Source organism: Clytia hemisphaerica, unplaced genomic scaffold (assembly GCF_902728285.1).
Source record: "Clytia hemisphaerica strain Z4C2 unplaced genomic scaffold, Clytia hemisphaerica genome assembly, whole genome shotgun sequence".
Taxonomy (NCBI): Eukaryota; Metazoa; Cnidaria; class Hydrozoa; order Leptothecata; family Clytiidae; genus Clytia; species Clytia hemisphaerica.
The window spans coordinates 1,616,230-1,631,941 of record NW_027103282.1 but is presented as its reverse complement, the minus strand read 5'-3'; the positions used below and the strand labels follow the sequence as shown (position 1 = coordinate 1,631,941).

The window sequence follows — 15,712 nt, the reverse complement described above, 5'->3', positions numbered from 1 at the left end:
GTACCATGTCCGCCATTATGGATTTGAGGGTGTTTCCATCTTCTTTGGGGTGGTGCTTTTTTTTTGGTTATTCCTGACATGTTCCTGGACCTCTGTGTAAAATTTCATCTCTACACCATTTTTGTCTGGGTAGTTATGCAATTCTACCTGACAGTAAAAAAGGGTTTTCCAATGCATATAAATTGCGTTTAGTTCTAAGTTTAAGATAATATATTTTGCACACTACTATAAAAATATTGCGCGGCAGGCGAAAATTTTTCAGATTCATGAACTTTAATTTGAGTAATTGAAGCCAACTATTAAGCTAAATTATTTCATAGCTCAAAAACATTGTGGCTTTTCATACATTAATAAGGAATGTAACCAACAATTTTAACAATATATTTCGACATTTTTTGTCATCATCAGGTCTAAAAACAAATAAAATCAGTTTAAAAACAGATTAAAAACAAACAAACTTTATACACGATATAATATGTACATACTCTCTCTTTCGTAACACTCTCTCTATACACATATTGACAAATTAAAAGTAAAACGAATAATGTCGCTTAAAATTGCAAGCAATCCCAAGGGACATTTCCCGTCATGACACTAATTAAAATTTTATTATTAATGTGTGGCTTTTAAATTCATCCTTTGTGTTGAGTGATGGTCTCAGTTCTTTTATGTACAACGCTTCTTTAATGAGTAATTGTCTTTGATACTTTGCTCTTGCAAGAATTACAACATCGTTTTCCATTGTTATTTTTACGTCACATGCTTTACAATGAATTCCCACTGGAGTTGACGGTTTTGCGTGCTCTTTAATTCGGGTAGTTAGATGCCGAACTGACTGTCCGACATAGCGCGAATCACATCGCGGACACGAAATCATATACACTACACCGCTTTGAAGAGCTTTCTCAATAGGTGGTTTCAATGGAGGAAGTACGGTTTTTAACTTTCGTAAAGTTAAGACGGTTTTACACGGGGCTTGCATTCGTTTTAACGTACACTTAAACTTGTCCGTCAATTTTCCACGATATTGAAGGAAAAAGAGCTTTTCTTCCTCCTCGATGGATTCTTCTTCCACATTTACAACTTCCGGCTGGATTATTGAATTTAAACATTTCTCAATAATTGGATCGTAGAACGCAGGTGGATATTGGTTATTTTCCAATATCTTTTTTGCCTTCTCAAGACTTTGGTGAATGTTTTTCCATGTATTACATGCACGAAAAATTTGATGTACCATACCAGCTACTACTGAACGTTTGTAAGTAATGGGAGCTAACGCGTGGAAATTCATAAGTAACCCAGTGTCGGTCTCTTTACTGTACCAAGTAGATGTCAGGTCTCCATCTGGGCTACGTTGAATAAGCATGTCAAGAAATGGTAAGGAACGGCCCTTTTCGTATTCAATCGTGAATTTAAGCGATTGGTGTAGATTGTTTATCTCCTCCAATTTTTCGTTGATCTTATCTGCTCTAATGTTACGTAAGTAGTCATCCATATACCTGGCAAACAAACAAGCATCATCCTTGACATGACAATCAAATTTGTGCATCCAACCATTAGCTAGGAGTCGCGCAGGAGGGCTCCCCATAGCCAAACCATCAATTTGTTTATAATACCCATCGTGAGTAAGCATTATTACATTGCAACTACAAATTTCAGCTAACTTTTTGAACGTGCTCTTATCAACTGGTGGTTCCTTGTACTTGCCAGAATATAGAAGGTTGGTGCATTCTTCGATGGCTTCATACACAGGAACGTTCGTGTATAAGGAAGATACGTCAAAACTAACAAGTACGTCATCATTTTGCAGTTTGATATCATGTAAGCTGTCAGATATAGATTTTGTAGAGGAGTTGATGTTACATTCCTCCACAATTGACAACCATTCTGCAATTTGAGAAGCTATCTTACAATACGACGAACCCGGCATCGATAACACTGGCCTTGCAGGAACATCAGGTTTGTGGATTTTGGCTAAACCATACAATCTGGCTGGTTGGCTGCCAATGGGTTTCATCTTGAGGAATAATGATTCTGAGATCTTGTTTTCATTCTTCAATGACTTCAACATTGCTAAGATACGCTCTTCTTCCTTGAGAATTGCATTTTTCTCGTTTTTCCTCTTTGGTACCACTTTTTGGAATTGAGGTAAGTTTATAATGTTCTCAAGTTTCTGATTGTATACCTGCCGTTTCATAAGACATATTCCGACGCCTTTATCAAAGGGTATAGCCACTAACTCATTCTCCTTGAGATATCTCTTGGTCAACTGGATGTTACGAGAAGACTTTTGCTTTTTACAGTTCTTTATGTATGCTAATGTCTTCACATTTATGTCGGTTATTAGGTCTTCGTTCACTTCTTTATCCTTGCAGAATTTTAACAAACTGTCAAGTTCGGTTAAAACGTCATTTTGGTTGAATTTCTCTAACACTGCGTTTTTTTTGGTCCAAGGGAAAGCGTTTCCATAACGAATTTCGGTGGGACTTGTTCAAGTTGGTAACAAATTACTGTGTTGTTAACATTAAAAAGCGGTCTTTCTTGTTCATTTGACAACCTGAAAAGTTTGTCATTCAGTTTACGTGATCGTTGTTCACGGAGTAATCGTATGACATATCGAGTGTGTAAGATTACAGAAGATGTGCATTTATTTGGCAGTTTTTGTTTAAAACTATCGCGACTTTCGTCCAACTTCCTCACAGATGTTGACTTTTCAGTTGCTGCTTTGTGCAATTCCTTTCTCAATAAATTGATCTGGAACTCGTGTACTGATCGATCGTCGAAGCAGCCATTGTTTGGAATACGAAATTTCAAAAATCGCGGTATTATTTTTGATTTCAAACAATTATTCAAGAATACAATTCGAAGGTTGTGATTCTCCACTTTCTCCAAAAACTTTTGGTACTGAAGAAAATCTTTCCAACAATCGTTTCTTTGTAATTCCAGTCTCAATAATTTATAGCTCAAAAACATTGTGGCTTTTCATACATTAATAAGGAATGTAACCAACAATTTTAACAATATATTTCGACATTTTTTGTCATCATCAGGTCTAAAAACAAATAAAATCAGTTTAAAAACAGATTAAAAACAAACAAACTTTATACACGATATAATATGTACATACTCTCTCTTTCGTAACACTCTCTCTATACACATATTGACAAATTAAAAGTAAAACGAATAATGTCGCTTAAAATTGCAAGCAATCCCAAGGGACATTTCCCGTCATGACACTAATTAAAATTTTATTATTAATGAGCACGCAAAACCGTCAACTCCAGTGGGAATTCATTGTAAAGCATGTGACGTAAAAATAACAATGGAAAACGATGTCGTAATTCTTGCAAGAGCAAAGTATCAAAGACAATTACTCATTAAAGAAGCGTTGTACATAAAAGAACTGAGACCATCACTCAACACAAAGGATGAATTTAAAAGCCACACATTAATAATAAAATTTTAATTAGTGTCATGACGGGAAATGTCCCTTGGGATTGCTTGCAATTTTAAGCGACATTATTCGTTTTACTTTTAATTTGTCAATATGTGTATAGAGAGAGTGTTACGAAAGAGAGAGTATGTACATATTATATCGTGTATAAAGTTTGTTTGTTTTTAATCTGTTTTTAAACTGATTTTATTTGTTTTTAGACCTGATGATGACAAAAAATGTCGAAATATATTGTTAAAATTGTTGGTTACATTCCTTATTAATAAATTATTTCAAGCCCCCATGTTAAGTGATGAGATTTTAGCTCCCCCAAGTACATAGGTCCCCCCAAAAAAGTGGTGTACTTCCACCAGCCCCCTCCTTTTTTGGGCAAAATTTAGGGGGGCAGGGGGGGGCTGACACTATGAATTTCATAGAAATGTTATGTTGTGATATAAAGAAAGATAATATGAGAAATAGTCAGCCCCCAGCCTTGCCATTGAAATTCCAGCCCCCAAAACATATCAAGAGCAGCCGCTGGAAGATTTTTTTGAAATATGTATCTGTTCTTTTTTTCCAGGCAGGCTAGCTCTAAAACAGCATCTAATAACATGAAAACCAGAAAATGATTCTTAGATGGGAATCAAAACAATAAAGTATGTCAGATCTAACAAAATTAATAACGGTACTGTCATCATTGACAATAAAACTAAGGATTTTCTGTCAAGAGTCTTGTAAACATTCCAACAACTTCCATCGAAATGATCTGTCACAGCTGAGTCTACCATTTTTAACACAGTCCGAGGATTGAGCCGAGGATTGAGCCGAGGATTGAGCCGAGGATTGAGCCGAGGATTGAGTCGAGGATTGAGCCGAGGATTGAGCCGAGGATTGAGCCGAGGATTGAGCCGAGGATTGAGCCGAGAACGCTCGCAGAACGCCTGCAAGCTCCCGCGCGAGTGAAAAATTTAATCTGTCAATCAACTTCTCAAGCGAAGAGTTTTGTAACTTTTGCAAAAAAAGAAAAAATAGAAAAGTTGTATTTTTTACTGCTCTATTCACATACTGAATTGGAAAGATCTTCTATGGTGGCGTTTCTTTGCAAACTTCAAAAAACTGATTTTTGTCCCGCCTTAGCGGGACTTTGGCTTAAGTGTTTGTGTGCAGCATAGGGTACAAAGTCCAAATATGCGTTTCCCGTAATTTTGTACAAAGAGTTAGGTCTATACTGCCAGGAGAGTAAATTTTTTGGATAAATCTAGGAGAGACTTTCCTCAAAACACCCATGTAAAATCTAGGGGTCGCCTTAAAGACATCTGTTCTTAAAATCCAGGAGTACATTTTAAGGAAAAACACATACAATTTTCCAGCAGACAAATTGTGAAAAACACAACCAGATGCCAGATTTCTTTCCAGGGAGCTTCATAATTTTCTTAAAAGGTCTCATTTTCTAGGAGCATCTTAACTTTCTTAGTTTAGAGAATATATTTTCCGGGATCCCATTTTTTCCCATAGCAGATGATATAATCCAGGAGAGCCCAGGATACAGAACAGATCGTTTTTTTCCAGGAAAAAGGGACCTAAAAAACAAATGTTTCATAATTCCTAGCCGGTGGCTGCTCTTGATTGATTGAACATATCAGGTCTCCCCAAATATTTGGCTGTATTTTAGTTCCCAAAACCAAAAGGGTTGGCAAACGATATCATCCACCAGGATGCATCCTCTCTTATTTTCTCCCTATTTTCTACTTTCCTATCTTCTATCCTGATTTTCTGACTTTCTCGAGTGTTTCTAACTGTTTTCTAAGTGTTTTTCTGAAAATTTGCCCATACCGGTGAAATAACCAGACGGTGTCAATCGAATAACTTCGAACAAAAATCGCAATCGAACCAATCGAACGTAATCGAACGTGATTGAATAATTGCGATTCGATTGTCGAACGTAATCGAATCTCAATCGAACGGCCGATTCCTGGGTAATATTCGATTGTGTTTGATTGCGTTAGAGTAAGGTTAGATTGGTTCGATTGATAGTTGACTATGTTCGATTGGTTCGATTGATTGTCAATTACATTGGATTAATCTTCGATTTCGTTTGATTACGATTATGTTCGATGAGTTTGATTGCGATTAAATTAAATTGGATCACTCTGTTAGAGCTTTTTAGCGTGGGCGGCCGAGTGCTTGATAATACCAAAGCGAATAAAATCTAATACAATTGAACGTAATCGAATACAATCGAACGTAATCGAATACAATCGAACGTAATCGAATCAATCGAACAGCCAACCCTTGGTAATATTCGATTGCGATTCGATTGTGTTCGACAATCGAATTGCAATTATTCGATTGCGTTCAATTGCGTTCGATTGATTCGGCGTTAGATTCGTTCGATTGATACCGTCTGGAAATAAAGTCTCCGACCCCGACTCGAACCACCAAATGCGAGCAACCTTGATTTGTAAACCCAACGAGACACTGCAGAAAGCTGTCATTCACAAATACTTTACTTATAGGGTGTAATTTAAAGACCTTTATTAAGAAAGCTCCCAACCCTACCGGTGCCCCTTAAAGTTAGGTCTCAGGGTACAGATGCCCCTAAGAAGGCCTTCGGCCTTATATTGTGACTCTCGAGCTCCAATCCTAACCCTAGCTGATAATAACCGAACCCCCGTCTAGGTCCGTAGATTGAAAAATCTCACTTGCATCCTGGTGGATGATATGATATCGTCTGCCAACCAACCAAAAGTTGGTGAGGGGTTGACGCTATGCTATGCTGTGACCAGACGGTGTCAATCGAACAACTTCGAACAAAAATCGCAATCGAACCAATCGAACGTAATCGAACGCGATCGAATAATTGCGATTCGATTGTCGAACGTAATCGAATCTTAATCGAACGGCCGATTCCTGGGTAATATTCGATTGTGTTCGATTGCGTTCGAGTAATGTTCGATTGATAGTTGACTATGTTCGATTGGTTTGATTGATTGTCAATTACATTAATTGGATTAATGTTCGATTACGATTATGTTCGATGAGTTTGATTGCGATTAAATCAAATTGGATCACTCTGTTAGAGCTTTTTAGCGTGGGCGGCCGAGTGCTTAAGTACCATGCCAAAGAGAATAAAATCTAATACACAATTGAATCAATCGAACGTAATCGAATACAATCGAACGTAATCAAAGCAATCGAACAGTAAATCCTGGGTAATATTCGATTGCGATTCGATTGCGTTCGACAATCGAATTGCAATTATTCGATTGCGTTCAATACACCGTTTAGGAGTGTCGACTGCGCACGCGTCAATCCAATTTTCCATTGTTTTGATTTTAGCGATCACGGAAAATTCACTACTCTCCTCCGTAAAAAAACGGTAGGTAAACATCTGGTTCTCATAAGGAAACATAGCAGAAAAACGGTAGGTAAAGAACTCCTTTTAATCATAACTTCTTTTCCTCTTGATGAATTTTTGTGAAATTTTCAGGAGAAACTTATAAAATTATCATTGATATCATGTTCAAATATCTAAATCATTCTCTTTAAAGGAGAGACAAAAATTCACAATGTTTACATTCCTCTAACCTTTCACAGTACTAAAGTGCGCATTTTTACCTACCATTTTTACCGGGCCTCTGCAATGGAGTACCGTGAAATGCCGAGACTCCTAAACGGTGTATTGCGTTCGATTGATTCGGCGTTCGATTCGTTCGATTGACACCGTCTGGCTGTGAGGTTAAAAATGAAATTGCCCATTGCTTACTAACTATATAGGGCTAGTTTAATTTAAGGATGACCAGAAGAGGAAGCAGCCTACAAAATGTTCGAACCTGAACAACAGAGAGCTGAATGTTTACCTGGATCTTCGTCATTGGCAGGTCCATTTTGGTTCCAATGGATTATACAATGCACTATAAATTGGATCTGAATCGGTTTGATCTGAAAATCGAGAAATTTCAAGACCCTGTGTTTGTCATCTGATTTCAGGAATGAAACTGAGTCCTGAAATTATACAGCTATACGTTTGATTTGAAGGATCAATTTGCTGTGATTCCTCCGGCATACTTTAAAAGTCGGACCCGGACCTTGGACCCTGACCCCAGACCCTATTTCGGACCCAAGATCGGACCTCAAATCGGACCCTAATTCGGACCCCAAATCGGACCCTATCTACAAAAGTCGGACCCCCATCTACAAAAGTCGGCCCCCCATCTACAAAAGTCGGACCCCCATCTACAAAAGTCAGACCCCCCATCTACAAAAGTCGGACCCCCATCTACAAAAGTCGGACCCTTATGGCGCGCTAAAGCGGTAATAAATACTATTTATAAATACATCTACGGTGGAAAAAACTCTTGTATATTGCTCATTCCTGACGAGATGTCGCCCCATTTAACATTTATCATATACTTTATTTTTCTTATCGTTTAGATTATATTCATCGTAAAAGATATATTAACAAAAAGTAAACACGAGGAGGTTTCCTTCATGAATATAATCCACTTGGACATCAATAGAGTGATATTTTTATCTTGGCTTTGAACATTCCATTATGCCAATACTTGAGTGCCCTATTGAGAGTTGCACGTTTGCAACCCAAGACATTGATATCGGTGCGGCAGCTATTGTCCTCCAAATCCATGGAAGCGTCCACCAGAATGCTCCACATCGTCCAGTTCCGCACGTCAGAGCACCAAAGCTAGAACGTCCGAGGATCAAGATGAACGCAACGTCAGAGGAGTGGAACGCCTTCCAACGTAGATGGGACACCTACCGCACAGGATCAGGCATCACCGATGCATCTGCAGCTGCCCAACTACTCGAATGCACCACCGAGGACCTTGGCAACATCACCTTACGAGCCTACCCTGACTTCACTAATTCCACGATGGAAGAGGCTATACGTCTGCTAAAATCGCTTGCAGTTGTACCCGTGGCTTTAGGTGTCGTGCGTGCCGAGCTGAGTTCTATGGTGCAAGGAGCAGACGAACAGTTTAGAACATTCGCCGCTCGTGTTCAAGGCAAAGCCGAAACATGTGAGTTTAAGACTTCGTTTAGACAGTCATGTAATAATTGCGATACCGTTGTTACCGGTCAGACGTATTACACCGATGAACGTATCCGGGATGTGCTTTTGAATGGTATCGCTGATATGGACATTCGTAGAGAAGCCCTCAGCTCAGAGAACATTCATAACAGACCCATAAATGACATTATTTCGTTTGTTGAGGCTCGTGAAATAGCCCGTAATGCTAGTCCCTCAGTTGGGATTTCGAGTGTCTCTGAGTATCGTCGATCTCGTGTTAATAAACCTACGAATCGATCATCGTCCCCATCAGCCGCCGACAAGGCTAGAACTGCTCCATGCCCAGATTGTGGAACTGTTTTTCACCTCTTTAGTCATAAACCTAGAGGTTGGAATAAAAAAACACATGAGAGATGTGCAAGTTGTTGGAAACGTCGTCGAAACGAGAAAAAGAATGAACAGGGTGATACCAGTGCCATATCTGTGAGTGAAGGATCTAACCCATTCGGTCAAATGTGTGCCTTATCATCTACCAGCATAACCCCGATAGTGTCAAACCCCACTGTTCGTAAACCTTCCAGTCCAAAGCCGGTTACATTGAGTCATCATGTCTTCTCCAAAGCAGAATGGCGACGTGCGCAGTTGAGGAATCATCCCAGTACACAGTTAACCATCACAAATGACTCTGCCCCATCTCAGTCGACCACTGTCAATGCCCTTGCTGATTCCGGCGCTCAGACTGATGTTTGGTCGATGGATGAATTTGTTCGTGCAGGGTTTTCAGTCGAGAAATTACATCCTGTTAGACTGTCGCTGAATGCCGCAAATAAATCTGCCATACACATCGACGGAGCATTCTTTGGTACCATTTCTGGCAGAACTTCAGACGGGACTATTTTGAGAACTAAATCGATGATATACGTCAGTAGAGATGTTCGTGGGTTTTACTTATCGTATGATACCATGCTCAATTTGAATATGCTACCCAAATCCTTCCCAGCACCAGGATGTGCCGGATTGAACCTCAGATCAGAAGGTACAGACGGTTTGATTCAGAGTATGAACAGTCACAGCATTCCTACGAAAAGTGAATGTGATTGCCCTAAACGCTCAACTATACCTCCCAGACCTGATAAACTCCCATTTGAATGCTCACCTGAAAACAATGAGAGAATGAAAGCATGGTTGCTCGACTACTTCAAAGAATCCACGTTCAACAACTGTCCACACACACCGTTACCAGCAATGGAGGGACCACCGCTTGAAATTCACCTAAAAGACGACGCAAAACCGTTCGCTCACACCAAGGCTGCAAGAATACCACTCCATTGGCAGCAGCAAGTCTATGAGGACTTAATGCGTGACATTGATCTTGGGGTTATTGAACGTGTACCCGAGAATGAACAGGTTACATGGTGTCATAGAATGGTTGTGTCTAGAAAGTATGACGGTTCACCAAGAAGAACCGTTGACGCATCTCGTATGAATAAGTATTGTCGCCGTGACGCATATGCAACAGAATCACCCTTCCATGTTGTTCGTCGAATCCCATCCGGTACATGGAAGACAGTCGTTGATGCATGGAATGGGTACCACAGCATTCCATTGCGTGAGTCCGATAAACATTTAACAACATTTATAACGCCATTTGGGCTCTTTCGTTATAAGAGGGCCCTCCAAGGCTTCAAAGGATCCGGTGATGGCTACAACCGACGACTCGATGCAACACTATCAACCTTTGAGCGCAAGGAACGGGTCGTTGATGACATGCTGCACCATGACGACGAATTGGAGCAACACTGGTGGAGACCCATCGATCTCCTCATCAAACTTGGATCATCCGGAACAGTCCTTAATCCAAAGAAGTTTCAGTTCGCGCAGAAGCAAGTCGAATTTGCTGGATTCCAGGTGTCAGACAACACAATCGAACCACTCCCAAAGTACTTGAATGCCATCAGAGATTTCCCCACACCGCAGTCCACAACCGACATCAGGAGCTGGTTTGGGCTGATAAATCAAGTCGCCAACTACGCTCAGCTGAGAGACCACCTCGCCATATTTCGACCATACCTTTCCCCGAAACATCCTTTCGAGTGGACAGATAAACTTGACACGGCGTTTAACGAGTCTAAGACAGCTATAATTGAAGCTATTAGAAAGGGTGTTGAGATTTTTGATTTACAGAAGCCAACGTGCCTACGGCCAGACTGGTCATGCAAGGGTATTGGTTATTTTCTTCTTCAACAACATTGTAATTGCCAATCTGCTCTACCCGATTGTTGCCCAAACGGTTGGAAGATTACGCTTGCCGGTTCTCGTTTTCTCCAAGATGCTGAGAGGCGTTATGCACCTATAGAGGGAGAGGCTTTAGGTGTGGCTTGGGGCCTCGAACAGACTCGATATTTTACGTTGGGTTGTGATGACTTACTCGTAGTTACCGATCACAAACCTTTGACTAAACTCCTCGGCGACCGTAGACTTGATGAAATCAAGAACACTCGTTTATTTCGAATAAAACAGAGAACATTGCCATGGTTCTTCATCAACATGCCAGGACGCTTCAATGGAGCATCAGACGCTACCTCTCGACATCCTTCACCTTCCGATGCAGTTGATTATCTCGAGGAATCCGATCTCATCGAATCAGCATTGATGGCTTCTATCCAGCAATCGTCGACATCTGACTTCTCGTTGTCCTGGGAACGGCTAGCAAAGGTGACACATTCGGAAATGTCATCGTTATTGCAGTGTGTGAGAACAGGTTTTACTAATAACTTATCAGATGAGCCGTCAGTTAAGCCATATTGGCAATATCGTGAATCTTTATACGAACTAGATGGTGTGATTTTATATAATGATCGTGTAGTGATCCCTCCAAGTCTTCGTCAGGAGGTTCTGCGTACCCTACACTCCGCTCATCAGGGTGTGTCGACCATGGAAGCAAGAGCTCGTGAAATTGTTTTTTGGCCAGGCTACACAAACGACATTGCTGACACTCGTAACCGTTGCAATGACTGCATCAAAAACGCACCCTCTCAATCACAGATGCCTCCTGCTCCACCACACATACCCTCCACACCATTTGAGTCCACCGTTGCGGACTTCTTCGATTTAGACGGCCAGCATTACCTTGTTGTTGCCGACCGACTCTCAGGCTGGCCGGAGGTTTTCAAATGCAAGCCAGGATCTCCTAAATCAGGATCGCAAGGGTTAGTTTCATGTCTAATCAATTGCTTCGCATGCTACGGTGTCCCTATCGATTTATCGAGTGATGGCGGACCTGAGTTTATTGCTTCAAATACCGAGTCGTTCCTCAAACGCTGGGGTGTCAACCATCGTCTTTCTTCCGCCTACCACCCCCAGTCAAACGGCCGAGCAGAGGTTGCGGTAAAGACTGTTAAACGACTTCTTCGATCCAACACTTCGCCTTCCGGAACCCTCGATACAGAGAAATTCCTAACCGCCATGTTACAACTTCGCAACACTCCCGACCCAGAGTGCAAGTTATCTCCCGCCCAGGTGTTATTTGGAAGACCCCGTCGTGATTCGATGTCATTCGTCAACCGTTTGGAGAAGTATTCAAACCCCAACGTCCGACAAATTTGGAGAGATGCTTGGGAGGAGAAGGAAGCTGCACTTCGAACTCGCTACCATCGTACTGCCGAATCCTTAGCATCTCACGCCAGACCACTCCAACCACTTCTAGCTGGGGACCGATGTTATGTCCAAAATCAAGCTGGCAATTACCCGAAGCGATGGGATCGGTCAGGTACTGTCGTTGAAGTACTTGACCATGACAGTTACGTTGTCAAAGTTGATGGATCAGGACGTCTGACTCGGAGGAATAGACGATTTCTGCGTAAGTTTCAACCTGTGTCTCCATGTATCCCATCACCACCACAGCGTTCGCAATCCACCGGTTTACCGCCTACTTCAACACCTGAAGTCCCTGCTCCAGCTGATCGTCTACCTACCACTCCGCCTGACAGCTTCCACCCCTCCGAATGTTCTGTTGAACTGTGAACCTGAGAGTGGAAGTAATGTGGAAGCTGAGCCCCTTGTTGATGACGACGTTCCCCAAGAGTTCGACTCCGTTGACTACCCTACTGCCGAGACACAGACGCGTGAACCTCGAGTCAGACGTGCCAAAAAGTTTTGAACCTGAAACTGGTAAATGGGTCTCTCGTTGAAGACCGTTCAGATATATTGAACTCGGAGGGGATGACGAGATGTCGCCCCATTTAACATTTATCATATACTTTATTTTTCTTATCGTTTAGATTATATTCATCGTAAAAGATATATTAACAAAAAGTAAACACGAGGAGGTTTCCTTCAATTCCGACATTGCAAATTTTCCAGGGGTTTTGTTGTTTGGAATTGCTTAGGTCAGGGTTGCTAGTAACGGCTCGAATTTCAGTAAAAAAGGGGTAATTTTACCCATATTAGTATTAGTAACTAAGTGTTTATTTACCCATTTAACTCTACAAATAAAATACAAACTGATGATATGCACATGGATAGCACGCTGGGTTTCTGATCAGAAACTCTTTCATTTGGGGGGCCTGGGGGTCCGACTTTTGTAGATGGGGGTCCGACTTTTGTAGATGAGGGTCCGACTTTTGTAGGTAGATGGGGGTCCGACTTTTGTAGATGGGGGTCCGACTTTTGTAGATAGGGGTCCGATTTGGGGTCCGAAATAGGGTCCGATTTGAGGTCCGATCCGATCTTGGGTCCGAAATAGGGTCCGGGGTCAGGGTCCAAGGTCCGGGTCTGACTTTTAAAGTATGCCGATTCCTCCGACTCCAAAAGATTTTTGAAAAAAGCTAGCTATCATCTAACGCCGTAGTCGCTATGACGTAATTGTCATCAAATCTCCTCCAAAATGGTATAGGCAGTAGTGGCAAAAGAAAAGAAATTTTCAAAAAAGAGAACCGAGATCACTTACGTGATCACTTTTCTTTTTTTCAGTTTACCAATCTTTTGTAACTTTATAATGTGTGAGTATAGTACCTAGATCTACTGCTGTGGTTAAAGGCTACTTGCTCTTGATTGTCTCTGATCAGTAAAGGCTCTGGTTCTGGATTTTTTGGTCTGTGCCACAAATATTTTTATATTGATTTGATATTTTATAGACACCTATTTATTAGTGCTAGTAGTTCCTAGCTGTAGTACCCACTTAGTCGAAGTGCTTGGGGGTCAACAAACAGGGAGTGACACAAATAATTGACAAGGTAAAGTTCAGTTCTTACAACTATTTCTTCTTCTTCATGAAAGACGTCTGCACTCTCTGCCAAGCTTGCAACTAAGAGGCTTTTGCCTCGCTCAACATAAACCTATCAAGGTAGGTCACTACACTAGCTAATTTTGTTGAAACTTTCAATTTCCATTTAATTTTATTGTCTTAGGATTATAAACTTGGTTCAGGGAGTTCTCATGCTTCAATCCTTGTTGTTGCAAATACATTCTGCATTCTTTATTCAGATGTCTGATGTGATGTTGTTTTTTCTCCTCTTCTTCTGAAACCTTGATTTTTCCTGTTTGACTGCGAGGAATTTATGTTTGGGTGTTGAGCACCTTTCCATCCTTTCCATCCACCATATTGAATTGTATGCAAAAATTTTAAAATTATGGTGACCGAATTGCCGTGGCGTGGTGAGATTGCATTGAAAAGTATAGTATGCACCAGACGCCTGCGCTCGATAGGATTGATCATCGGAACGGCTCAATGACGGATCGATATGTGATCGATGGATTTACTTAACGATCCGGATAGGAGATCGATGGAAGATTCAGCCATTAAAAAGTATCGATCCTTCGTTGATCCATTATCGAGCTAGTATTTCAATCGAGTATACCGATTCGTCATCGATCGTTAATCGATTCGTCATCGATCGTTAATCGATTTGTTATTGATCGTAAATCGAGTATGAGTCGATAGGGTCGATAAGATCGATAAAAGATTGATGATAGATCGATAAATAATCCTCTATCGATCTCCTATCCGGATCGTTAAGTAATCCATCGATCACATATCGATCCGTCATCGAGCCGTTCCGATGATCGATCCTATCGAGCACGGGCGTCTGGTATGCAAAACCTATGCAAAAAGAAATTATTAATATAAAACTAACATGCATAATTGGCATTATATTAAAGTGAAATCTTGTAGAAGAAAGATTAAATTTGCTTCTTTTGAAAACTAAATATAATCAAATGCACTCATCTCTTAGAACAAGCACTTCAAAAACATAAACTCAAGCTGAAAAACCTGCGAAGGTACAAAAATAATCCTTATTTGGCTAACGGTAAATTATTCTCCTGGGAATAGAACCGCCAAATGATCAAATCAAAACATTGATCTGAAACCCCCTGAATGTGTATAATTACTATAATTACTGCTTCTTTCAGTTTGCATGTTTTGAAAGTTTGGTGTGTGTACTCCGTCTTGGTGGAGTTTTTTAATGTCATGAAAACAGAATATGCTATGTCTCTAAGAATAAATTTCCAAAAGGATTTTGTTGTTCTGTAAATATTTCTTTTTGGGTTAAGAAATTCCATCTTTTATTGTTCTAATGATTATAATATTTCTTTATAAGATGCTTTGTTGTCTTTTTAATCCATAGTGTCCTTCAGGGTCTCTTCCCCCCCCCCCATGCCTAGAATGAAAATTTTCCATCCCCCCCCCTCATTTTTCCCCACCCTGCCTCCAAAAATTTCTCTGTCCCCCCCCCCTCAAGCAAAAAATTAAAAAGCTGTAATTTGATGAACTTAACGCTTATTGTTTTCCCTATGGTAGTTCTAATTCAAGAAGAAATGGAAAGGATGGTTGTTTTTAAACCATAATATTAATAAAACTAAGCATTATGCATTATGCATTATGCCTTAAGCATTATCTATCGTCAAGTCCTTTGCAGATGACACTCGCACAACCAAGTCAATAAAGAATGCTGAAGATGTAAAAATATTGCAACAAGACCTTCAGATTTTATATCAATGGACAATCGCAAACAATATGAAATTGAATGATGCAAAATTTGAATTGCTACGTTATGGCTCAAATACAGAAATCAAAAATGAATCTTACTATACCTCACCATCAGGAGATAAAATTGAAGGAAAGGAATATGTTAAAGACCTGGGAGTTCTTATGTCCAATGATTGTCTATTTAAACATCAAATTGAATCAATAATTGAAAAAGCCAAAAACATCATTTCTTGGATATTACGTACCTTCACTTCCCGCTCTA

General features: G+C 40.4%; 1 protein-coding gene across 1 annotated transcript; it reads right to left on the bottom strand.

Moving 5' to 3' along the window:
• Positions 1-598: 598 nt before the first annotated feature.
• LOC136804084 (uncharacterized) lies at positions 599-2,973 on the bottom strand. Its single transcript, XM_067060830.1, has 2 exons — positions 2,512-2,973; positions 599-2,269 (listed from the first exon to the last, which is right to left on the bottom strand). Exons 1-2 carry the CDS (start codon positions 2,971-2,973, stop codon positions 599-601), a joined length of 2,133 nt encoding a protein of 710 aa, XP_066916931.1.
• Between the last annotated feature and the right edge of the window lie 12,739 nt (positions 2,974-15,712).